Below are 27613 nucleotides of genomic sequence, written 5' to 3'. Positions count from 1 at the left end.
TTTAACCCATTCTCTATGCGTGTTGCTGTCATCTATTGTCACCCTGGTCCACACCTACAATTTCTTGAACACTTCTCTGCATGGCTCCCTCACTTCTTATCTACTGACCTCCCCACCATCATCATGGGTGATTTCAACATCCCTATTTCTAATCCATGTTCCAATGCTGCTCCCAAACTACTCTTTCCAACATCCTCACTTGACCTCTCCCAGTGGATTGAATCCACTACTCATCAGGATGGCCACTGTCTTGATCTTGTTTTCTCTAGACTATGCTCAGTTTCTCATTTCCTTAACACTAATTTCCCCCTCTCGGATCATCACCTTATTAGCTACTCCTCCAACTACTATCAGTGCCCAGGATCTTGCTTCCTATTTCAAAGACAAAATTGATAAGATCAGACTTGAAATTATATCATCTCCCTTGACAAGCAATCAGCTCAATTCCTTTGTAGCGCCCTCTGACACTCTTCATTTGATCCCACAAATGAAGAGGAAGTTTCTACTATCTTCTCATCTTCCTACTCTACCTCCTGTCCTCTTGATCCCATTCCCTCCCAAATTGGTATGTCCCTGTCTCCTGTGCTCATTCCCCCTCTAACTAAAATCTGTAATCTCTCTCTTTCTACTGGTATTTTTCCATCACTATTCAAGCATGCAGTGATTACTCCCATTTTTAAAAAAACAAAATTCTGACCCTAACTCTCTCGTAAATTACCGCCCCATCTCCCAGCTCCCATGCCCCTCCAAGCTTCCCAAGAGAATTGCCTACACTCGCCTCACACACTTTCTTACAGCAAACAACCTGTTGGATCCTCTTCAGTCAGGCTTTCGCTCTCAACACTCCACAGAGACTGCGCTGACCAAGGTTGTCAATGACTTGATCACAGCAAAAAATAATAATCATTACTCTCTTCAAATTCTCCTGGATCTCTCTGCTGCATTTGACACTGTTGACCACTCTCTCCTCATACAAATGCTACAATCCCTAGGTCTTGAAGGCACTGTCCTATCCTGGTTCTCATCCTACCTATCTAATCGCTCTTTCAGTGTTAATTTCTCTGGATCCACCTCTGCTTCGCTTCCTTTATCAGTTGGAGTACCGCAAGGCTCAGTCCTAGGTCCTCTGCTATTCTCTATCTACACCACTTCTCTTGGAAAACTAATAAGCTCCTTTGTATTTCAGTATCATCTCTATGCGGATGATACACAAATCTATCTATCCTCTCCTGATCTTTCCCCATCTGTGTTGTCTCGCGTTACTGACTGTCTTTCTGCCATTTCATCTTGGATGTCTTCTCGCCAACTCAAGCTCAATCTTTCAAAAACTGAATTAATAATATTCCCACCCAAAAACAGAAGTTTCCTGCCTGACATTTCTATTTCTGTTGATAACATGACCATAAATACCACCCCGCAAGCTCATTGTCTAGGTGTAATCCTTGACTCACAACTGCGCTATATAAATAAATGTTGATGTTGATGATGATGATGATGATGATGATGATGATGATAAGAAGCCTCTTCAGCATCCAGGGTGAATGCTATAGATGAGATCTGGATAATAATGATCACTTATCTTTTATTGTCTAGTGCTTGTCTGGATTTTTTGAAATCCCACCTGATTGGGACATTTTAGAGAAGGGAAGTAATGGTTCAAGCAATAATAACAACGAAATTGGGCGATCGTTTATGCAACTATCCAAAATCCAGCCCAGTTTTAGAATAACGTTTTTCTTAGCCCTCGTTATATTAAGATGGAAGTAGTATGCATCAATAATGCTGCTAAAAGTCAGTACCTGGTGAGGGACCAAGCTGGGCACGGAAGTTTTATTATAGTACATGTGATATACTTCTGGTCCTGAAACTTTCATGTGTCCGTTTGGTATTTTTTTCCCTATTAAGCCATAAGTCATCTATTTTAGAGAGTCCACATGAGGAGAGATATTCTGAGTCCAGTGCAATGAATTAGGATCCATTGGCAGCTTTCTGTGAATACTATAAAGTGATAACATTATTTGAAAATGTCATTGATTTTTCCCAGGTCATATTGTATTAGTCCCTTTTTGTCCATGATCCTTTGAATGGAATGGGATGTTCTGGAAGCCCAGATTTTTATCTGGCATTGTGGAATCTTAAAGGCTCGTTATGTGTCAAACATAGCTAACTCTCCCCCTGTTTACAGATTTTGATTGAGAGTGTGCAGGCAAGTTAGTCGACCTGTTAGCTTGATCCGGAAACTGGTCCAGAACCAGCATTAAAGTCTCCATCTGTCCAAACCAAATCCTTTCAGACATTAGACAAGACAGAGAAGGAGGAGTTAAAAAAAAATGATCTGACATATATTAGGCACATATATATTGGCCCCAGTGATTTCCCTAGGTCCAAGTATCCCAGTAAGGGTGATTTAATGGCCATCTTCACCTTCTGACAAACTTAACTCAAAGGGAAGGGAAGTTAGATATTAGCTCTGCAAGACCATTGTGATTGTTGCTATTGGACAACTAAAGGAGCATGAAATTGGTTTTGTAAGCTATGCAAGAATGATTGGTAACCTTGAAGTGATTCTCCTGGAGGAAGATGGTGTCTCCCTTCAGCTTGCTCAACATGTGAAAAAAAAGGGAGTAATTTTATGAAGCTGTGTTTTTGCAGGCATAGTGTTTTCATTATTTGTAACTTACCCTAATATTACTTGAAGCAAGTAGAGTTAACTCTAAAGGAATTTGAAAATTAGGTAAATACTGTTTGTTCTCCTATTTTTTTTATCATTTATAGTTAACTATGTTAACAATTAATTTTGTAAAAGCAAACATAGATAATAATATTTCTAGACCTGCAGTTATCCAGAATTTAGTGTGCTCTTTGCTCATGCCATAAATATGAATTACAATCCTCAGAAGACATATGAAAGGGTTTCCCCAGTTCTTTATCACAGCATGAAAACTTTCTCTATTCATATGTCTCATTCCCTGGGTCAGTTCATTTCCATCTCAGCCATCTGCTTGTGGAATCCCATTAATGCGGAGATTTTATCTGTGATTTAAATTTGAAGTGATATTCTGCTCTTGAAAGTTTAATTTTTAATTAGAAGATTTGTGCTGTAAAATTAATTGTACAGTATCAAATAATGTGCATGTACTCTACTGCTTTTAAAATTATGTCTTTACATCTTAACTATCAATCTCATATAGATATTCAGCAAAAGCTTATTTTATAAAATGACTGATTCTCCCCAGTGCCCTCGCCTGCCTTTGCTCTCCCCCAGTGTTGGCAGGTGAGGTCCCCTGGGGGAGAACGTTAACAAACAAGTCATGGGATTCGCGAGATTCAAGCGCAATGATGCAGGCAGTTGTTTCTTTGTGAAAGTGCGGTGCCTAATGGCAAGGTCTGAAAGTACCACCACCGGGGATAGGGCCTTCACGTGGGGAACCAGAGTCTTTGTTTCTTCGCATTTAGGAGAAACAGTCATTTTAAGTCGGGACCCAAAGGAAGGAGTGTGGTGTTGGGTCCCCAGTGGAGTGGGGGGAGGGTGCACAGTTGATGCCGCAACAAACAAGGTTGTAATATCCCTGTAGGGGTAATAAAGGGGGTAGAAAACCCTGTTAGTTTAAGCCTCCCTATACCTTAGCAGAAAAAGAAGGGGTTGAGCTACGTGTGCCGGAGGGCTGTTTTTAACCCCATTAAGGGGGTCTTCAGGCCCTGCATTATTTGAAGGCACCAGAGAGGGTTTCCCATAGCCTGGAGGTGCCACAATATATCAAAAGCAAGTTCCATAAGGGCCAAAGAGGAGAAGAGTACCCCAGTAGTTTAAGCACACAGCAAGATACCAGAAGGGGTATGCCTGCCTTCAGGGAAAAGGTGCAAGGATGTTCTTGCCATAGTGATATACATCTCATCTTAAGTGGCAAAAGAAGAGCGACCACAGGAATCATCTCCAAAACAGAGGAGAGGAAAAAAAAAAAAGTGTGTTGTACTCATTGTCTTGGTTGATTTTATGCAACCCAATCTTTTAAGCAGGCGGCACCGCACTTCCCTTTCTCTCCTCTCCCCTGCCAGTTACCACTGTCTCTCTTCCACAATGGATATCATTGAGGAGCATGCCAGTCATAATGGCAGGAATGGGGGAGAAAGAGTTATGCTGGCAGCAACTGCAACCATTATGAATTTACTCTCAATCCAATAGCTCCTGATAACACTGGTGCACTTAATACAGTAATGCTGAAACAGGTGCACAGTGATCTCATTACAGCACCACACCACATGATTAAATGATGAGGTGCATATATGTGATCTACTCATAAAGGTAAACAAAATTGTTAGATAGAGCTTACTTACAGAGAGAGGTTTGCTGTGGCATAATTTGGTTGGGATATTAACATTAGTTGTGAGGCCAGGTTCCAAATGTCAGACAACATGAGATAGAGCGCAAGTAAACAGTTGCAGACAATCCTTAAGTATGCTCATACCTAGTATACAAGAATAGCACAAAACTATTATTATTATTATCCTTTATTTGTTAGGCGCCACAAGAGTTCCGCAGCGCCGTACAATGCACAAACAGTAGACAATACAGGTTAAAACATTACTGAACAGTAAACAAAAATACCAACACTTCAGAAGCTCCAAGCAGGCTAATGCAGTAAAGATGGAGCAGTAAAGAAGAGCAGGAATGGACACAGGACGGAAGAGGGTCCTACTCAAATGAGCTTGCACCCTAAGGGAGGGTGAACAAAACTCAGGTACAAAAAGGAGCCAGTTGACGCATAAGGGAGAGAAAAGGGGGCGGGAGGACGGAGGGGAGAATGGGTTAGGTGGAATGTTGGTAGGCTTTGAGGAACAGGTGGGTTTTTAGTGCCCGCTTGAAGGAGCTTAGAGTGGGAGAGAGACGGATGGAGCGGGGGAGGTCATTCCAGTGAAGGGGGGCTGCATAGGAGAAGTCTTGGATTCTGGAGTGGGAAGAGGTAATCAGAGTGGAGGATAGGCGACGGCCATTGGCCGAGCGCAGGGAGCGGGCAGGAGTGTGAATGGAGAGGAGGTTGGAGATATAGGGGGCAGTAGACTTAGAGAGTGCCTTGTATGTGGTGGTCAGGAGTTTAAAAAAGGATTCTGTAGGGGATGGGGAGCCAGTGTAGGGTCAGGCAGAGAGGCGATGCAGAGGAGGAGCGGCGAGAGAGGAAAATGAGTCTAGCAGCCGCGTTGAGAATAGAGCGGAAGGGGGCGAGGTGGGAGAGGAGAAGGTCGGTAAGTAGGAGTTTGCAGTAGTCAAGGCGGGAGATAATGAGTGCGTGGATGAGAGTTTTGGTGGCATCCTGAGAGAGGAAAGGCCGGATGCGGGCAATGTTGCGAAGTTGTAAGCGACAGGCTTGGGCAAGGGATTGAATGTGGGGGGTAAAAGAGAGAGAGGAGTCGAAGAGAACGCCCAGGCAGGAAAGTTGGGTGACAGAGGAGATGGAGGTGTTGTTAACAGTGATAGAGAGGTCATGGTGGAAGGGGAGCCTGGGGGGAGGTAAGACAATGAGTTCAGTTTTAGAGATGTTAATTTTGAGAAAGCGCGAGGACATCTTTAGCATATAATCTCTACAATACTTGGTACTATTAAGTGAATTTAACTTTTGGAATACATTGCATTTAAAAACAACTAGCAATGTTAAAGACAGGGAGCATGAGGACCAAGAGATTGAGCCTTGTGATTACCCCTCACGTTCACACCCCTCCCCCCCTCTCCACAGCCATTTAAAGTTGGTGAATTAAAACAATTTGTTGGTTCTGTATTATAGAACTGGCAGAGTACTAGCAAAACAGCCGTGTGTGGCAACCCCTGGGGCTCCAGTTACGGGGAGGGGCACCTTAGTAAAAACAATATTTTATGTAAGTGGGGTGCAGTTTTAACTGACACATAAAATAATGTAATAATTAATTGCAGAACATAACTGTGTGGGTTTTTTTTCCTTTAAATTGCAATGAGATACTTGTGTTGTAAATTACAATTTTGCAAGCAATACATCAGTTCCAATTGATAAATAAACAAAAATATGCCACTTAATTTATGACCCCCACACTATTTGTATTACAGTTGTCCCAACCACGTGCACTTGGAGGTCTGCTGGAAGCAATTGCCTTTTCTCACTTCACTGGTCATAAGCTCTACAAAATGTTGATGATGATGATGGTCAAATAAGCAGACAGATGTCCATGCTCATTTTCACTTAGAATGGAACAATTCCAGTAGAACATTTACAGTACTCTGAAGTATTCTGTGATGTGCGTTTCCACAAGTGATGTTGGATAGCAGACAAAGAAGACAAAAGTACAGACAGACAATGGAGAGATGGGAAACATAGAAGACTTTGAAGTAAAAAAGCAAAAAAGACAATGAAAAATGGTCAAACAATAAAGACCAGAGAGGAGGGTTCAGACAATGACAACATGTGAGCAGACTATGAATAGGGACAGGAATTGAAAACACAGGAGAGATAAAGCATTGAGCATGGGCCAAAATGGAAGGGGGGAAGGCAACATAGATGAGGCATACAAGGGAGAGAAAGCAAAATCAGAGACAGGACAGACACATGGGGAACAGACAATGGAATTAGCTAACAACGGAAGGAAAAATTAAGACAAACGGAGAACACAGGCAGAAATAAATGTAATTGCAGTACGCAGACAAAGTAGACAATAGGAGGCTGAAACATCATCATAATAATTTTTAAATATATGCCATTAATTAAATTACCTGTGTGTATTCTGCAAATTTGCAATGGGCATTTAACACACACGTGTAAATTTCTTAAGGCAATTATGATTATAGTTATGGGGTTAGTAAAAGCTTTGGCTAAACATGCTGAGGTTAAAAAATAAATACAAATTAAGTGTGTGTGTGATAAAGTGAGTCTTTGCTTGAGAGCAGTGGCTCAATACACCAACAGTCATACCACACACAACACCAGCAGGGATTACATTTTTAGTTGGTAGCCCACCGAGTGCTATATTACCACTTTTGCTACTTTGATTGCATAACTACCAAATTTCTTTCACTTATTTTTTCCATACATCCACTTCTAAATTTCCACTTCAACCACTATATTTAAATAAATACACTAGCATATGAGCAGTGGCCCTTCCACAGTGGTTTTAACTATAGAACACAAGGCCTAATTTATCAAATGGCAAAAAGCTATTTTGCTGGAGAAAACAGCAGAACTATTACTGAGTGCTATCATTTAAAACAATTGTTAGATTTGCCTGCAGTACGCTAAATAATATAAAATTTGGACATCAAGGAACATATTATTCTTGCATTCCGTTTGAAAAATTGGAATAATTTTATTTATGTGGAAGTATAACATTGTAGGTCTTTTTACTTTGTGGCATTTTTATGATAAACTTGAACCTAACATCTGTATGCTAAGTAGTTTATATTCTCACCGTCATATGTGTTTTTAGTTTGCGATGTTGATTATTGAAAGGTAAAAATGCAATTGAACCTAGGTGAATAAGAGGGGCAGCAGCCGACGGCTGTGCCCTCCCCTCACATCTTGGCAGTAGCCGACGGATGTGCCCTCCCCTCACATCTTGGCAGTAGCCGACGGATGTGCCCTCCCCTCACATCTTGGCAGTAGCCGACGGATGTGCCCTCCCCTCACATCTTGTGACATTACATATTGTACTATGATACTATAGGTCTTCTTCTGCGACTCTTACAAAAACATACAGAACAAATGTAATTGTAAGCACAAATAAATATACATACATAAAGACGAGGGAAAGACTCGGAAAACTGTTCTAGGCGAAACAACATTCGGATACGAAATGTCTCAGAAACCATTTCCACCACAGAATTGCCCATATTTCTAAGCATTATTTGTCCATATACTCCCGGACCTCTCAGATGCAGATTGCCTCATGGACCGAGCACACAGAGCTCTTAGAGCTCAGCCACCTGCTGATCAACCCCCACGTGACATCATCGTACGACTTCACTACTTCCGTACCAGGGAGCGAATTCTTATGGCTTCTAGAGATAGCTCTACCACTGTCTTTCGCGAAATGGATATTCAACTATTCCAAGACCTGGCGCCCTCCACCATTCAGAAACGTAGAGACTTAACCTATCACCAGACTCCTTCGCCAACACAACGTCAGATACTGATGGGGATTCCCGTTACAGCTACAAGTCTTTGCTGCTAATGGCTCTCATTTTGTTAAAACCCTGACCCAAGGCCAAGACCTATTGGAAAAGCTGGATATCATCCCCACAGCTTCTTCATCCCAATCTGGCTCTCCAAAGTCTCAGAGACCAGCTCCTACCAAACCCTGAATGATCCAGGGTCCCTTGACGACGAGCTAAGGATAATGTTAATGTTCCTCCATGACCTAAATGTGACTCTAAATGTGAATATGCTCTCTATGCCTCCTGGGAGGGTTGGTCTTCTCTCTGTTTTTTGTTTTTACAGATTGACACCCACCATGGTCGGCACACCTCTGCAGGAAAATCATCCGTCTTGGTTGATCTCACATAGAGCTTGAGGTTTTGTTTGTTTGCTTTTTGTTTCATGTTTATTTTCTATTCTCTAACTTTGATGCATCTAACCTGTTGACCAAGATTATGAAGTCTAACACTATAAATTCTAGATCAGGGGTCCTCAAACATTTTAAACAGGGGGCCAGTTCACTGTCCCTCAGACCGTTGGAGGGCCGGACTATAGTGTTCACCGCCTGAAGCTAGATTGCAGCCGGACAACAATTCTAATGATCCAGCGCTTCAGCCGGCCAGCCAATCGGCGGCCGCCGCCGCCCCCTCTCCCTCTTCCACCAATGACCGTCCTTCTCATGTAAAAAAAATGACAGACAGGCAGTGGCGGCATAAACACTCGGCGGGCAGAGCTGGATTAAGGCAGTTCATATTATGTCACACAGTAGTACCCTCAATTGATATGCCACATAGTAGTGCCCCCAGGTTCAAATTGTGCCACAATAGTGCCAACATTTTCAATTTATGCCACCTAGTGCCCCCCAGGTTCAAATTATGCCACAATAGTGCCAACATGTTCGAATTATGCCACACTGTAGTGCCCCCAATTGATATGCCACATAGTAGCGCCCCCAGGTTCAAATTATGCCACACAGTAATTTCCTAGGTTCAATGCCACAATAGTGCCCTTATGTACAAATTATGCCACAATAGTGCCAACATTTTCAATTTATGCCACACTAGCAGAATACCCGGCGTTGCCCGGGATTTAAAGAATGTTTATTTACAAAAATCAATCTAAATATTAAACATACATGTAAATATCATGTTAAAATTGGACCAGTAGAAGGTGAAAAGTGAAAATGTCAAACTGTATTTGAACTGTATATGATGGAACGAACCGATAAACAATTACTTCAAAACAGCTTGATAAACTATATTTCTCGTTTCTTCATTTGGGGCAAATACATACAAATTTCTTGGTGATCCAACTCTTGAGCACACATCGTAAAATTGTGCATGAGAAAAGCCCCGGGTGATTCCAAGTTGACTCCAGCTACATGTAAAGATTGTCCTTGGGCCTTATTGATAGACATGGCAAAAGCTAAACGAACTGGAAATTGTAGACGCTTAAATTGAAATGGCATATCAGATGGAATGAGAGGTATGCGTGGAATGAAAGCATTGTCACCTTTTGCACAGCCTGTCAAAATAGTTGCTTCAATGACATGAGAATTGAGCTTTTGGACTACTAACCTTGTACCGTTACAAAGTCTTGGAGGATTTAAATTTCTGAGAAGCATAATGGATGATCCAATCTTCAGTACCAGGTTATGCGGTGGCATTCTGGGAGGTTGTAAAGAGTTTAAAAATTCAGTAGGATAGTGCACAGCCTCATTTTCTTCAACAACGGTATCTATTGATTTGTATAATATGGCTTCTCCAGGCAACGCTTCTTGAATCTTTAAGTTGATGTTGTTTACACAATTATTTTAGTTACCGGATGAAGCGGCATTAAACCATTCCCAATATTTAACAAATGATCAGCAAACTGACCGTCCATTGTGTTGCCATGCAGAGAAACTCTCATATTTGTGGTTAGTCGCAAAGTGCGAACATGCCTCCAAAGATGTGATGATTTAAGGCATGCATTAATTTCATCCGCCATTGTTCCTTTTGGAATGACCGGCAATGTTTGTCGAAAATCTCTAGCCAATACAACAGTGACTCCACCCATTAGTAAATCATTGCCTCTTAAAAATTGAAGTGTTTGATTGAGGGCCTGTAAAGCATTTTTGTGTGACATGGTGCATTCATCCCATACAATGACCTGACATTCCTGCAGAATCTGAGCTTTTTCTGTTCGTTTAGTGATATTGCAGGCGGGAGTTTCACTTCGGGCCAGATTAAGCGGTAACTTGAAAGCTGAATGTGCTGTTCTTCCACCAGGGAGCAAAGTTGCAGCAATTCCAGGAGAGGCCACAGCAATAGCTATCTTGGAATGTACTCGAATTTTAGCAAGTAACAACTTGATGAGAAACGTCTTACCTGTTCTTCCGGGTGCATCCAGAAAAAATATATTTCCCCTTTTTTTTTGGAACTTCTTCCAAGACATTGTTCCAGACATTCCAGAGTTATGGTCGTTTTGGATGATTTTTAGGTGTTACCCCCCTCGCCACCCCCACCCTTAGGAGTGCTAGGGGTGTCTTGCCCCCACAATATTTGTTGTCAGACTGTAAGTCATATGTGTACCAGGTTTGGTGTAAATTGTTCCAGACATTCCAGAGTTATGGTCGTTTTGGATGATTTTTAGGTGTTACCCCCCTCGCCACCCCCACCCTTAGGAGTGCTAGGGGTGTCTTGCCCCCACAATATTTGTTGTCAGACTGTAAGTCATATGTGTACCAGGTTTGGTGTAAATTGTTCCAGACATTCCAGAGTTATGGTCGTTTTCGATGATTTTTAGGTGTTACCCCCCTCGCCACCCCCACCCTTAGGAGTGCTAGGGGTGTCTTGCCCCCACAATATTTGTTGTCAGACTGTAAGTCATATGTGTACCAGGTTTGGTGTAAATTGTTCCAGACATTACAGAGTTATGGTCGTTTTCGATGATTTTTAGGTGTTACCCCCCTCGCCACCCCCACCCCGTAATGAATTTCAATTTTAAATTTTTTTAGTTGCCTCCGTCATGTTTTAATACACTCGTATGCAAAATTTCATGATCTTCGCATGAAAAATGTGGATTTGTATAGAAAGACAGACAGAAGGACAAATTTTCTCTTTTATATATTAGATAGTGCCCCCATGTTCAAAATATGCCCCACAGTAGTGCCCTCCAGGATCAAATTATGCCCCACAGTAGTGCCCTCCAGGATCAAATTATGCCCCACAGTAGTGCCCCCAAGTTCAATTTATGCCCCACAGTAGTGCCCCCAAGTTCAATTTATGCCCCACAGTAGTGCCCCCAGGTTCAAAATAGTGCCAACATAGTAGTAATAAAAAATACATTGCACATAATAAAATATATACATACCTGATTATGGTGCTGTTCTGGGCGCTGAGCAAGGAGGGACCTGCAGCTGTCAGCTTCTGTGTGATGGGAGCACCCGCCGGCAAGCAGGAGACAGAAGAGGCATCTGGAAAGGGGGGAGAGAGAAGGAGCAGCGCTGGGCTGATCCGCGCGCGTGCGGAACTGGTAGTAAGGTGGCTGGTTCCTGTGGAGGAGCCAGCCACCCAGCAGTCAGTGAATGTCGGGGCCGGTCACTGATAGGCTAGGGCCGGCCCCTTTAACTCTGCTGTATACACTGCCTTGCCGGGACCTGACTGTCAGGTCCTGGAAGGCAGTGATAACGAATCGGAAGTGGACCTGGGAGTGGTAATGCGGGCGGCGGGGGGCGACACCTGCGGAGAGAGGTGGGCACGGAGCAGTAGCTGTCAGTCGCTGACTGACAGCAGATGGCGGCCGGCGGGCCATATAAATGGCCGTAGTTTGAGGACCCCTGTTCTAGATGTTTGTGTACCACTGTACACTGTTGTCTTAATAAGCTGATCTGTGTTTAAAAAAATTTTCCTCTCTCCGTCCGTGGTTCTCTGCTTTTTTCTTCCTCTTAAAATGCCTTCTTATACTTGCTCCCACTCTTCCTTCTCACATAACCTTCCTACCCTATCTGCCCTTGCTCCTTCCCTTTCATCCGTCCTGCATATCCCCTCTTATCTCCTCTCTTTCTCCTTTCTCTACATCCACACTTAGGTATGTTATTTGTACTTACTATTTGCTATTCATCGCAAGTGTGTCAAACTGTTGCGTATTACCTGCAGACAAAACTGAGGTACTAGATTTCTATCTACCCGGCCCTGTGAAGTTATCCCTAGAACAAATTTTACCATTTAAATGGCATCTTAAAAAGATAAAATATCTCGGAGCCTATATAACCAAACGATACCATCACCTCTTTCAAGCTAACTTTCCCCGCCTACTTACCCAAGTGAAGTCCGACCTAAACACATGGTCCCATTGTCTGATCTCATTGATAGTTCGAATCAACACTATTAAAATGAACATTCTCCCTAGGTTTCTCTATTTATTCCAGACCCTTCCTATCTTTGTCCTTTCCTACGTGTTTAAATTTCTTCCATTCATAACCTCCCATTTTATCTGGTCGGGTAGGCGCCCTCGTGTTCGCCTGAAAGTCCTGCAGAGGTCCTCGCGGGGTGGCGGCTTAGGGATTGCGAATTTCAAACGCTACTAACTTTTCGCTCACCTTGCCTAGTGTGTTCTGTGGTGTTGCTCCAACTCCCCTAAAACATGGATTCGTATTGAGGCTGAAGCGTTGGGTCTATTGTCCCCTGCATCTCTCCTATGGCTCCCACGGCATCGCCGGCCAAAACAAGTTGCCCTCCACCCTACGGTTTCTCAATCCCTAACAATCTGGGATTCGGTTTCTCAGAAAAGGCCGCTTTCCCCTTAACTGTCTCCAATGGTTCCACTTTTCAACTCTCCAGAATTTTCCCCTGGTCTCAAACCTACTGCATTTTCCCCATGGTACTCTCAAGGAGTTAGATTTCTGAATGATCTCACCTGTACCGACACGTTTCCTCAATTCTCTAACCTTCAGAAAACTCTCACGATATCTCCAAAACTTTTTTACCAATACTTACAAATCTGTAACTTCAAACAGAAAAAGGGGGGGTGGACCAATCCGCTCAAAGGTATAGACAAGCCTCAGTTATATGTAAACAAATGTAGCATATATTTTGAGGGGGTGCTCTCATAACTAGACAAGTCTAGACATGAAAAAGATACAGTTGATAATAAATATCAGCTGAGTAAAGTAGTATGTGAGGCACTCCTGTCTAAAAAGACTATCACTATAAAATCAACTTTATTGGTAATTGATATTAAAAAGAATGTTGTTTAAATATCCAAATGTCGTATAAATTGGCGAATATAAAAGATAGAAGTGAAAAAGATTGAAATGTAGTGTTTAAAGGATTAAAAGTGACCCATAGGGAGATACGGTTGTCCTTGGTAAGTATTAGGTTCGTATCGAAAATACAATACGTGAGAGCTAATACATTCTCTATTCACCTTTATTATTAATATAAGGACCCCTAGCAATTGATATCTTGTGTCAAATTTCAGTAACGGTTCATAGTACTTGCAGCTGCCCTTGTTGTTGAAAAAGGGGTTATTTTGGTCTCATATAAATTGGGTGCTTTTAAATATACATTCACATATGTAGTTTGAAATATACTCATATATTTGATAGATATGCCATATGTTGCGGGCAGAGTTTAATATAGATGGTATTTATAATGGGGGAGTTGATAGATCTAAGCAGTTGTTCCACACATAATTTCATAGCTATTTATTATTATCTCATGTGTATAAAGATGGATACATATACATCTTATATAGTATATCCTAGGTTTATTTCACATCCTTTATCCAGGAAAAAAATATTTACACCAAGCTTATTATGTGATTGATAGTGAGTTATTTTATGTAGTTGTTTTCACATAAACGCTGTGTGTTAAACCAAGGTTGCCTATATGATGTATATAGAGGGGTGGCCTCTGATAAAGGCAATCTCTCTATAATATAGCTCAGCTATGGAATCTCCACATATAAATAATAGTGGAGATAATGGTGGATGATTTGGAAATCTAGTGTCTCACATGGGCCCTGTATACTATGGAGAAATGCCTGTAGATATCATGGTAATAATAGTATCCACAAATAAGGGCAATTTCTCTCAGTAGTAGCCCAAAGGTGAGATTCCCACGTGTGTGGAATGATCCAAATTACCCACTGTAACTATGTCAGTAATCCGGATTGTAACACTACCCCAATCTATCAAAGTTCTCCTATTGAACCCGCTTTAGACCTGAAGCTAACCGCTATAATCATTATAAATTGTGAACCTTATTTTTAAAGTACGATCGCGAGAGGTCCCGCTGACCGACTCCCTATTTCCGGGTCTGTGACGTCATGCGTCACGTTACCCGACGTACGTTTCGCCAATAGGCTTATTCATGGGGAATTACCCGTCTAGGATAGGACTGGAACTTTTATGTTCCAGATAGCCAATGATATTGTTTCCTCAATGATTGACATCTGTAGTGGCCATTCATATGGACACAGATCTTGTTACTTATGGGAAAATAGTTACTTTGTCCTGATCGGACATGAATCTACATTTTAAGATAGAGGTTTGTTATTCCGAGGATGATGTATATGCGCATGATTGTCAATATGTATATAATTAAAGATACCATATGTTCAAGTACCTTATGTGTCAGCATATGTGAACAGTTGATTATTGATGAAAGAAGGACAATAAATAATGATCATTGGACATAGTGAAGATATCTATATCTAGGATATGTAGTGCAAAAAAGTGATTGTGAAAATAATAAATCGGGAGGAGGGTAAAACGTGTATAATAATAATGAAATCTTGACTAAGTGATAACTGAAGTGAGGGAAGGGGGTATACCCTAGGACTCCGATTACAGAGATAAAGTGACACGTGCAATTAAATGTGGTACCCAGTGATAAGGTAAGCATAAGTTGTTAACTATTGGTTATTATTATATTTGTGTTATTACAAGTGTGTTTTCGTTTTTGTTTTTATTTATATTTTTTGTGTTTTTTTGTGATTTTAATTATTTATTATTTATTATTTTTATTTTTACTTAAATTTTATTTTGTGTTTTATTTTTATTTATATATTTACATACTTTATATCCTATTGGACTCCTTTAATCCTTTGTATATTTGAAAAAGGAATAAAAACATTTTTTTAATAAAATGAATAAAATAAAAAATTTTTTTGTTTTATCAAAAAGAGTTCTTCTTATCATTATCCTTATTCTTAGCTATTGATATATAATCATATTGCAGGTCACAATTAATATAACACAATATAATGAATCAAAATGTATTAAACTTCAATTGACGAATATTTAATAAAGAAGAAATTTATTTTATCGTATATGTAATATGTGTTTGAGAAATATGTACACTGTTCATTGTGCCCTTTCTTTCCAACCGGACAGCCAAAATTCAGTCATGAAGACAATTATACCCATGTTTTGTATATACATATATTGCCTATATAATTATAGATTTGTGCATAAAAAATAAAAATTATAACTTGAAGTGGTTGAAAACCTCTGTATTCTTATTGTGACTCACTTTATGTATCTACCTCTTAAGTATGTCTGGGAATGATATTCTTGGTACAATCGAATTATTATAAGAAACTAGAATAATTGATATTATCATTTAAACCATATGGAGTCAGGGAGTGGAGTAGAAAAATCCACCTGCTTTCTTTTTTAAGCAATCTATTTATGATGTCACCACCCCTTATTCCCATGGAAATTTTCTCTATCCCAAATGCACTTAGTTCATCTGGTTTTCCTCCGTGTGTTTGTAAAAAATGTCGTGCTACAGAGGTAAGTGGTTTCAGAATGCCCCCATAGATAAACAACGTCTGAAACCACTTACCTCTGTAGCACGACATTTTTTACAAACACACTAAGGATAATAATGAGAAGAACTCTTTTTGATAAAACAAAAATTTTTTTTATTTTATTCATTTTATTAAAAAAATGTTTTTATTCCTTTTTCAAATATACAAAGGATTAAAGGAGTCCAATAGGATATAAAGTATGTAAATATATAAATAAAAATAAAACACAAAATAAAATTTAAGTAAAAATAAAAATAATAAATAATAAATAATTAAAATCACAAAAAAACACAAAAAATATAAATAAAAACAAAAACGAAAACACACTTGTAATAACACAAATATAATAATAACCAATAGTTAACAACTTATGCTTACCTTATCACTGGGTACCACATTTAATTGCACGTGTCACTTTATCTCTGTAATCGGAGTCCTAGGGTATACCCCCTTCCCTCACTTCAGTTATCACTTAGTCAAGATTTCATTATTATTATACACGTTTTACCCTCCTCCCGATTTATTATTTTCACAATCACTTTTTTGCACTACATATCCTAGATATAGATATCTTCACTATGTCCAATGATCATTATTTATTGTCCTTCTTTCATCAATAATCAACTGTTCACATATGCTGACACATAAGGTACTTGAACATATGGTATCTTTAATTATATACATATTGACAATCATGCGCATATACATCATCCTCGGAATAACAAACCTCTATCTTAAAATGTAGATTCATGTCCGATCAGGACAAAGTAACTATTTTCCCATAAGTAACAAGATCTGTGTCCATATGAATGGCCACTACAGATGTCAATCATTGAGGAAACAATATCATTGGCTATCTGGAACATAAAAGTTCCAGTCCTATCCTAGACGGGTAATTCCCCATGAATAAGCCTATTGGCGAAACGTACGTCGGGTAACGTGATGCATGACGTCACAGACCCGGAAATAGGGAGACGGTCAGCGGGACCTCTCGCGATCGTACTTTAAAAATAAGGTTCACAATTTATAATGATTATAGCGGTTAGCTTCAGGTCTAAAGCGGGTTCAATAGGAGAACTTTGATAGATTGGGGTAGTGTTACAATCCGGATTACTGACATAGTTACAGTGGGTAATTTGGATCATTCCACACACGTGGGAATCTCACCTTTGGGCTACTACTGAGAGAAATTGCCCTTATTTGTGGATACTATTATTACCATGATATCTACAGGCATTTCTCCATAGTATACAGGGCCCATGTGAGACAATAGATTTCCAAATCATCCACCATTATCTCCACTATTATTTATATGTGGAGATTCCATAGCTGAGCTATATTATAGAGAGATTGCCTTTATCAGAGGCCACCCCTCTATATACATCATATAGGCAACCTTGGTTTAACACACAGCGTTTATGTGAAAACAACTACATAAAATAACTCACTATCAATCACATAATAAGCTTGGTGTAAATATTTTTTTCCTGGATAAAGGATGTGAAATAAACCTAGGATATACTATATAAGATGTATATGTATCCATCTTTATACACATGAGATAATAATAAATAGCTATGAAATTATGTGTGGAACAACTGCTTAGATCTATCAACTCCCCCATTATAAATACCATCTATATTAAACTCTGCCCGCAACATATGGCATATCTATCAAATATATGAGTATATTTCAAACTACATATGTGAATGTATATTTAAAAGCACCCAATTTATATGAGACCAAAATAACCCCTTTTTCAACAACAAGGGCAGCTGCAAGTACTATGAACCGTTACTGAAATTTGACACAAGATATCAATTGCTAGGGGTCCTTATATTAATAATAAAGGTGAATAGAGAATGTATTAGCTCTCACGTATTGTATTTTCGATACGAACCTAATACTTACCAAGGACAACCGTATCTCCCTATGGGTCACTTTTAATCCTTTAAACACTACATTTCAATCTTTTTCACTTCTATCTTTTATATTCGCCAATTTATACGACATTTGGATATTTAAACAACATTCTTTTTAATATCAATTACCAATAAAGTTGATTTTATAGTGATAGTCTTTTTAGACAGGAGTGCCTCACATACTACTTTACTCAGCTGATATTTATTATCAACTGTATCTTTTTCATGTCTAAATCTGTAACTTCCATAGCACATCCAAGCAGCGACTTACCGCCGGACCTTTGACAATTTATGCCTTCGCCAATCATCCACGACTGGCCTAATATCCACTCTTTATGCTGAACTTTCTCTGGACATATCAGATCAGAGAGATCTACATGAGTTGGCTTGGGAAAAGGACATTGGGGAACCCCTTGACCCCGAGGATTGGAGGGAAATTCCTGAAAGTGCTGCCTCTAGTTCCCTTTGTGTAAAAATCAAAGAAAATGTCTATAAAGTTTTGGACCAATGGTACTATGTGCCAACTCGTCTTAAAAAAATGTTACCCGATACATCTGATCGCTGCTGGAGAAATTGCTCCATGGAAGGAACATTCTTCCACATTTGGTGGAATTGTCCAAAGCTAGCTAATTTCTGGATACATATGAAAAAGCTGATAACTGCAATACTTCAGGTTTAGATCCCTAAGGAGCCTAAATTTTTCCTCCTTCCGCTAGGGATTCCTGGGGCTACGCGCCATCAAAATAAACTCATTCGTCACATCTTAACAGCGGCTACATGCCAACTTGCAGCCGATTGGAAGCAACAAAATCCTCCCTCTATCCTATAATTAATAGAGTTTGCAACGTACAACGTATGGAATTTATGATCAGCATTCTCAATAATTCCTCCAAATCCTTTAATAAAACCTGGTCTCCATGGTTATCCTTTTTCAACTTTTGCTCTCCCTTTTAGAAGGTACCAATCTACTCATCTCCTCTGTCTAATCTTTCACTAATTGTGGTCTTTCCGGTCACTTTCCTTCCTCCCTTTTTTATTTTCCCGCCTTCTTCCATCTTACAGCTCTAGCCACGTCATCTCTCTCCTCCCTTCCTCTCCCTACCCTTTTCCTTACTCATACAAAATTCGAAGTCACATGATACTGACATATCGATGTTATTACCTCTTGTTGCTTTTGTTGGAAGCACGATTTATCCGACGTTGCTAATAAGTTTTATAACGCTGTTATTTTTGACCCTTGTGGTCTATCTGTTTGTATTACTTTGACTCTCCAAAATAAACTTTTAAAAAAAAAAAAAAAAGACGAGGGACTGGCAGACATAAAGCAGCCATTTTAAAATTGTTTAAGGTTCCCTGTATCAAAAAATAGCATAAATCAGAAATGACAAATTCGTGCCTAGAGCTAGTCAGAAATAAATTAAGTCCTATCAGTCTCCAATCAGTGTAAACATTGTGGGTGTCTAGGGAAATCTTCTTTTATGTAGTCAAAATCTACCAACACCAATGTAAGCCGGTTGGCAGCAATTATATGTCTAAAAGTCTTGTGTCTTTGGGGATATGTGCTAAACATTATTTTTAGGGCACATTGCTTAAGTCATCTCTCCCTCTCACCAGTGAGCACAGAAGCCGCTGTAGTAGGTGACAGATGCTTTCACAGGCTTCAAAGTCATCTAAGCTGCAAGTGCTCTGCAATTCCACTCAAAAGTCAATATTTAATGTCTAAAATATATCAGCCACATGAATTGGCTAAGACACATAATAAGTTGCCTTTGTGCATTAGAAGTTATGTTTTCCCAGGAATAGCTCTTACTTTGTACTGACCATCATTTACATAACTGGCACTTATCCTAGTTTCTGTCGAAATGTGTATATTTGTAACAATGCTTCTGTTACATAGGACTTACTGACCAAATGAACACACTAACACCTCTATTTACTGAGTCTTACTTGTACTCTGCGGCATTCTTGTAACTGTTTTGGAGGCAAATGTTTAAAATAAATCCCTCAACTTATCAAATCTCAAAATATCTCCCAACTCGACAGCTCCATTTTGCACAAGATCTGCGCCTCATCTGCACTTATTATCTACTTCCAAATCCGGTTATGGAACTTTTTCCCGAACTGCACTCACTCTCGGAATAAGACTTTTCTCTAGTGTTCAAAAAAATCAAACGTTCCCTGAAAACACACCTCTTCAGGCAAGCTTATAATACTCCGCAACCACTCTCTTAACCTTCTTCTAGGTTACCTTAGTACCTCCCTGTACAGAAGAAAATAATGCTTTAACCAACACTGCTGACTGACTGGATCATATAGCCCACTAAGCACTTTTAACCTTTTCAATCTGGCTGGATCAATATGCAATATGTAGCACTAAAGTTGGGTATACATTGATGCAATTATCTTGCAGATCACACATCATCATCATCATTTATTTATATAGCACCACTAATTCCACAGCGCTGTACAGAGAACTCACTCACATCAGTCCCTGCCCCATTGGGGCTTACAGTCTAAATTCCCTAACACACAAGACACACAGACAGACAGAGACAGACTAGGTTCAATTTATTAGCAGCCAATTAACCTACCAGTATGTTTTTGGAGTGTGGGAGGAAACCGGAGCACGCGGAGGAAACCCACAACATACAAACTCCACACAGATAAGGCCATGGTCGGGAATTGAACTCATGACCCCAGTGCTGAAAGGCAGAAGTGCTAACCACTTAGCCACCGTGCTGCCCTAAAAACAGTTTGGTCAGATATTGCAACAGTATGTACGCTGCTACAATCATGTTTTATTGTACCAAAGCACATCGTATTGTTTGATTTGGTTTTATAAACTTCCTGAAAATCACGATCAATGATGGAACAATGTCAGGTAAATGTGGAAGTGTGTATGCATTCATGACCAGCAGTGTAGGCAGATATCTGTAGAGTGTACAGAGTCACAATCCTTTCAGCAGATGGTTATGAGAGATGAAGATCACAGATCTGAAGGTAATTTGTGTAGATGTGCACACATGAATCTGCATGATCGTCGGGACTTTCAGTTGTTTGTAAAAGAAATCTGTAGTAATTTTCAAGTGTGTACCCAGCTTCAATATCATGTATCAAAGTATCATTGCCTCATAGATAGTAAGCGTGGGACAGGGCCTTCTTTCCTCTATGTCTGTATGTATTACCCATTATTGTTTAATCACTGTGTTTGCTCCCAATTTTAAGGCACTATGGAATTTGCTGGCGCTATTTAAATAAATTATGATGATAATGATGAGGATATTAACTGACAGAATATTACTAGATAATAGGAATTGTATCTTAAATACACCATAGTATTGAAATTCCAGGACAGATCTTGAAAATCTGGCACTATCCTTGGAAATTAGGGGCAGTGGTCAACTATGAATTTATTATGGGTACCACATAAATTGTTATATTGGACAAAAAGTACCGAATCGATGTATTGACTTTCACACAAATTCCTTTCTACCCTCTACAACTGTAAAAAATAGCAAATAAAAAAATCTAAAAAACAAAGTGTCAACACAGATACAAAGAACTAAACCTATGCAATCACATTTGTACACTTGCATTGCAATTACGTCTAAAGAACCAGTAATCTGTGCAGAAAAAATAAATAAATTGAAAATAAGAAACTGTAAAGTGTTCATCTCACCTTGACAATTCCTCGTATGTGCATTTTTGCAATCATCTCTGCGGTATAAAGGAACATCAATAGCGTGTCAAGGGCAATTGTCACATATTGTAGAGGAGGATAATGTTGAAAGGTCTTTGGGGTGTTCATACAAACGGAAATGACACTGATAATTGCACAGATGCGTAGTAATGAGTGCACCCACTGAAAAAGAGAGAACATTTTAATATACATTTTCTTAATTCGAACAGTTAAATCTACATGAGAAGTATAATTTGCATTATGCACACAAACTTGGAGACAAAATTTTGTTTCCACTAATAGCCTTCTAAGCATTGTCCTTAAATGGCATTCGAAAGGAGTTCCAAAAACGAAGAACATTCTTTAAAACTTTAAGAAAGAGTTATCTATAAATATATATCAAAGTGATAAATGTATATTTTATACTAACATCAGTTCTACAGTCTAATCCTTTGCAGACTTCATGATGTCTCAAAATTATTTATGAGAGCAAAGGAAATTCTCTAAAATAGTCTGCTCTGAGTGTTTAATTTGATGCAAGTGCTTTATGTAATGTAAATAGGTGACGGAGGTGCATGGAAATGTGGAAGTATTCATTGAGCAACTTCTGATTTACTTTACGAGTGCACAATTTGACATTCAGTTCAAGGTATGTTAGATAGTAGACACTAGCTCATCATCTTAAACTTCACAACAAATCTAACTTATTTTAGAACCACTTTAAAAAAAAGGAGACACAAGGAGTTGCTGTTGGGAAAATGTCCAGGAGGACAGATCGTTTTTCTTTTGCTATTAATGTCCCTGTTGCCAGACGCTTCCCTGTGTTCTTCCATCCGCACAGGGATGGTCACCTTCCTCCCCATTGGGTGCCAAGTTTGTTTGCACGGCAACCAGAAGCATCAGTTCCAGCTGTGAGGCGGGCTCTGGTAAGCATGCGAGTCCCATTGCTAAGCAACATGATGCTACTCTGAGACCTGGCAGCCGGTGTTTACGTCACTGCTGAGGTATTTGGTTCCCTGCAACTATATAATAATGACTCTGGCACCATTATGGTGCCAGAGTATTAGGTCTACTAGCTCCAGGCACTTTGGATGTTATATCCCTGCTTTCGGTCCAATTCGCAGGTTCCTAACTCGGCTCGTCCTAACACTGCCTCTGGACTCCTTTTGGCTCTGCAAGTCCTTCTTAGTATTTGACCCCTGCCTGTCTGACCATTAGTTTGGATACTCCTTGTGTACAGCACAGACTGCTCGGCTTGGCCTTGGCTACCCTGACTATCTGTTTACCTCCATCTACCTCGCCAATTGCCCTCCTGGAGAACCCACGACCTGCTTGTCTCTTACAGCTAAACCTCCCTTGTGGGGTCCCTGGTGGAGAGCAGAGGAGCGTTAGGCTCTGCACCTCCAGACAGGGCTTAGTCAATTCAGCAAGTAGCTCTACGTTCCTGACACCTGTGATATTGTCACTTGTGAATCACACTTCAAATGCATATTTTCTACAGTAAAATATATAGGAAAAAAGAATGCAATAAAAACAAACAAAAACATCTTACTGGCTTATTGATCCACAGGATATCTGCATTATCAGACAGTGATTCATCAGGGCCGAAATCTGTTACTGGCTGGGCTTCTACTCTCGAACTCTGCTTTCGCTTCAGCATACTGTTGTCACTTTTAGTTTTCTGTAATAAAAAAAAAATCTTGTGACCTAAGAAGCAATCACTGAAAGTACTTCTATTATATAACACCTTCGTAGAAACAACAACAAGAAATGCATGCAAACAATATGTACAGCATCTTATAAAAGCACATTAAATATTGCCTATAAAATGACGGCTCCTATCATTTAAGTGTGGCCTTGACAACTAATGTAGGTGATAATTCAAATAATTTTGAACAGTAATCTCATACAATGGCCAAGCATGGTGGCTAAGTGGTTAGCACTTCTGCCTGCACTGGGGTCATGAGTACAATTCCCATCCATGGCCTTATCTGTGAGGAGTTTGTAAGTTCTCCCCGTGATTTAGCGTGGGTTTCCTCCGGGTGCTCCGGTTTCCTCCCACACTCCAAAAACATACTTGTAGGTTAATTGGCTGCTAACAAACTGACCCTAGTCTTTGTGTCTGTCTGTGTGTTAGGGAATTTAGACTGTAATCTCCAATGGGGCAGGGACTGATGCGAGTGAGGTCTCTGTACAGCGCCCCGGAATTAGTGGCGCTATATAAATAAATGGTGATGATGATGATGATGATGAATTGTTGACTTTTATGGTTTCAGACTGTTTTATATAAAATACTTCCAACATTTCAAATGGCAAAAGAGGGACACTGTAAATTTGAAATAAAAAAAACCCTCACAGGCACACTTGTCACATGTTGCTCTCAATAACATTATTTATAGGACAGCCCTCACTCTTGGTATTGGCTTCTATATGTTTGTGCCTTCTCTTCCCTTCTATCTAGCCGCATGTTTATGGTAGCTGGCAGTAGATTAAAAAGGACAGCCCTTTGTACATGTCAGTACATGAGCAATAATTACCCTGCATTTTGTCTGCTTTACTTCTGGGGCATTATTGTTGATAAATAAGGAGGCATAATCCATGTTATCTATCTAACCAATGTCCTGATCAAAACTGTTATCTCACCACCACTGTCTGGCTCTTACCATAATCTCTGTATACTGTCTTCGATCCTGTGCCATGTGTCCTGACCCCTGGCCTGTCCCCGGTAATAATTATGCCTTGAATCTTGACTTTTGGTCCTGAATGTGTCAGCTGCTGGCCAGTGGGGCAAATTTGGGCGTTGAGCCCTATGTTTTCCATCACCTCCTGGCCAAGGTCACGTCAAGTGAACCAGCAGCAATCACTAGCACCACAGTGGGCCCATACTCCTAGGCAGTGACATCACCTGTGATAGTTTGCTCACGACATCTTGTAACCTATTGTGGCTATTATGGACCTGCATTGTTGGGTATTCTCAGCTTCTGCAAATCTATTATGCATTCATTTTCATACACAATTTTCAAACACAGGCTTCAGAGTTTAACAGGGAAAAAAGAGCCACACCTTCTGACAAGGTTTTTCAGAAAAAAAATCAAGGATGAGTTATCAGGTTCAGATGTTCCAGCATCCTAAGGTGGAATACAGTAAACAGCAGTCTTCCCATTTGTCTCTAAACTGTCTGAGACCCTTTCTGTGAAGTTTCAAAATGGTATGTAGAAAATCAGGCTGGCTGGAAAGACTGTGGGCCCTATGTTTGCCACTTAAACAAAGAGATACAGAAAGGTAATTTACAAAAATTGGGGCACTGTAACACGCCACTCTCACCCGTGTTGCTTATGGAGAGGTCCTTGCTTCCCATTCCAGCTTGTGTATAGGCAGATGCCCGCTGCTCATCTTCCCTCATATATTTGGGTGTGTGGTCACATGTCAGCAGGTACAGGATTAAGAAATGACAGCTCAGTGCACAATCCAGTGCCTAAGCAACATCTATTCTGGGCTTTGAGTGCTGATTATTGTCTATCCATTACTGATCTGGCCTGTTCCTGACCATCTTTGCTCTTTGATTTCAGTTTGGACCAACTGTTCCTGACCAACACTGTCCGCTTGTGACCCTGACCTCTGCCTCTCATCTGCTTCTTTGCTGCCTGGCATTTCCTATTAACTGCCCCGGACAACAACTGTGTCTAATCCCTTAACTTTAGGTCCCACTCCTGCCTCATTCTTGTCTCCAAGTCCAGCTGCTCTGTAGTGGGACAAATATGGAGGCTGAAAAATATGGATGTCATGCCAAAAAGACACCTGAGATGAGCCAGCACCAAGAACTGGCAGCACAGCGGGACCACTCCTACAATCTTGCCCATAGCCTGTGACAATACACTTGCACTTTGACGGAGATGTGAATAAAAATCATCATACAATTACAGACACTGCAAAGCAACCATAACACATAATAATATAAGGGACAGTAACTTTTATACATTTGAAAATCAAACACACACTTTTAAAGGGCCATTGAGTAAACATATTCATACAGATGAATTTATTTGACCCCAAAAAATTGCACAGAGAAAGGGAAAGGTGATTTCTGTGATAAAAAGAGAGAGACTTAATAGGGATGAATTTGTTACCATATTCGCCAAGACAGAGGTAGTCAACTATTAAGAGTTGCTACTGGGCTCATGAGCTATTATTATTAGATATGCTATGGTTGGATTGGTTTACCAAGGCTAAGATTTGGATGGGTCTGCCACTTGGCTGTACAATAGGAAGTACTATCTCTACTACAATGCCCTCACTGTCTCACACCATTCACACTCCCACTTTACTGACATCTTGCACAATACAAACCCAATTACCAAAATTCACTCAAACACAACATTCAATCAACAAATACGCAGATAAAAACTTCATTAACCCACACACTTGCTTGGCATGTAAAAGCCATCCCATACTTTCATTTGTTTACCAAATGCAACTCCAGCTGTGTGAATCTATTCCTACTAATCATGCTAACCATTGTACTACAGGACTCCGAAACTGGTCATAGACAGGAATTACAAGAATCAAGTATTTTTTCCTGTATTTAATATAAAAGATAATTATGTTGATTATCGTATGAAAAGTAATATTAGGATGTACACATGCTCCAGAATATAGCCCCAAAAGTATATAGTATATTCTCAATATTTAATGTATAATTTGTTAGCTCAGAGACTGTAGTTTCTTCACTGTCCCAATAAGTTTTCTTGCATAATTCTTCACATAGTTAGCAGTAGCCGCTGCTCCCCCCACACACCTTACACGCATGAGCACATATTAGGGAAAATTACTATTAGCACTTGCCTGTGTCATATATAATGAATCCAATGGCTGCCATATAAATGAAAAATTGAAAACACATCTGCTGATTTTAATCAATAAGCCTGTGCAAACTCATAATGTATATATAGAAAAATATTGAGTAAACTTAGAGTATGCCATGTAACTGAAATTTGTATGCACTTTTTGATTCATGCAAAACAACTACAAGATATATTTTTAAAAAAATGATTCTACATGTGGATGTAAAAAAAAAAATTTGTCTACTCTGTGAAATAAGTATTTTCATACATTTGATACATTTTTCAGAACATTCTATGGTTGATAGGGTTATCAATAACTTTATAGAACTGCTTTAGGGTATGCCAGAAATTGGGAGATTTGCAACTTCTTTTGAACTCTTTGTAATAAAGCCTAAGGGTAAATTAATCAAACTGTGAGTTTTTGAAAAGTGGAGATTTTGCCTATAGCAACCAATCAGATTCTTGTTATCATTGGTTAAGTACATTCTACAAAATGATAGCTAGAATATGATTGGTTGCTATAGGCAACATCTCCACTTTTCAAGCTCGCCGGAAACTCACAGCTTGATAAATTTACACTCTAGTGACCAAGGAGATACTCCAGCCTAGTAGGTGCTCTATCACTTGGGGCTCTCCAATATTTGGCACTTAGGGGCTTATTTATCAACTATTGGCTACAAAAAAAAATCACTTATCGCCACCTATATGCACACCTTTGATCAAGCTAGCCAGTTTGCGCATGAGCAGTGGAACTGAAAGCCCCTCCCCCATAAAAACTAAAAAAAACATAAATAGTAAATATTACATACAAATATGAAAAAAATACATACATATGTTTAAGCTATATATGATAGAAACATTCCAATAAAGTATGTTTTCAATTTTAATAATTCTACTACAAGGCATGGAACAATTCCCATTTTCCATAAAAGTTTTCTGCCTCATGCGCAGAGAAATAAGCAGCAGGTGCAAAGGCCAAGAGGTCTTGGTTTTGTATCAGTTATTCATTTAGGGAGTGTCAGCCAAGCTTGGAAAAATAATCACTGGATATTTGAGACTAATGGATATGGGCGAAAGTATAACAGACAGGATTGGTTATTAACCATACAGTGATGCACAGAATCAGAAGACCAAGGTAAGTTCAGTATACAACTAATATTTACATCACATGATCGCGGGCACCGGCGTCCCTCTTCTTTCCTCACTGCTCCGTTCACACAA

General features: G+C 39.7%; 1 protein-coding gene across 3 annotated transcripts in view; it reads right to left on the bottom strand.

Moving 5' to 3' along the window:
• Positions 1–27613, bottom strand: part of NALCN (sodium leak channel, non-selective) — a 431975-nt gene that overhangs the window by 346582 nt on the left and 57780 nt on the right. For all 3 annotated transcript variants that reach the window (XM_075199955.1, XM_075199956.1, XM_075199957.1), the window contains 2 exons: positions 23104–23232; positions 21552–21734 (listed from right to left, as the gene is read on the bottom strand). In XM_075199955.1, the coding sequence (XP_075056056.1) occupies positions 21552–21734; positions 23104–23232 (312 nt within the window). The remainder of the gene's footprint in view (positions 1–21551; positions 21735–23103; positions 23233–27613) is intronic.

This window comes from Mixophyes fleayi, chromosome 2, assembly GCF_038048845.1.
Source record: "Mixophyes fleayi isolate aMixFle1 chromosome 2, aMixFle1.hap1, whole genome shotgun sequence".
Taxonomy (NCBI): Eukaryota; Metazoa; Chordata; class Amphibia; order Anura; family Limnodynastidae; genus Mixophyes; species Mixophyes fleayi.
This window is presented reverse-complemented; position numbering and strand designations above follow the sequence as displayed.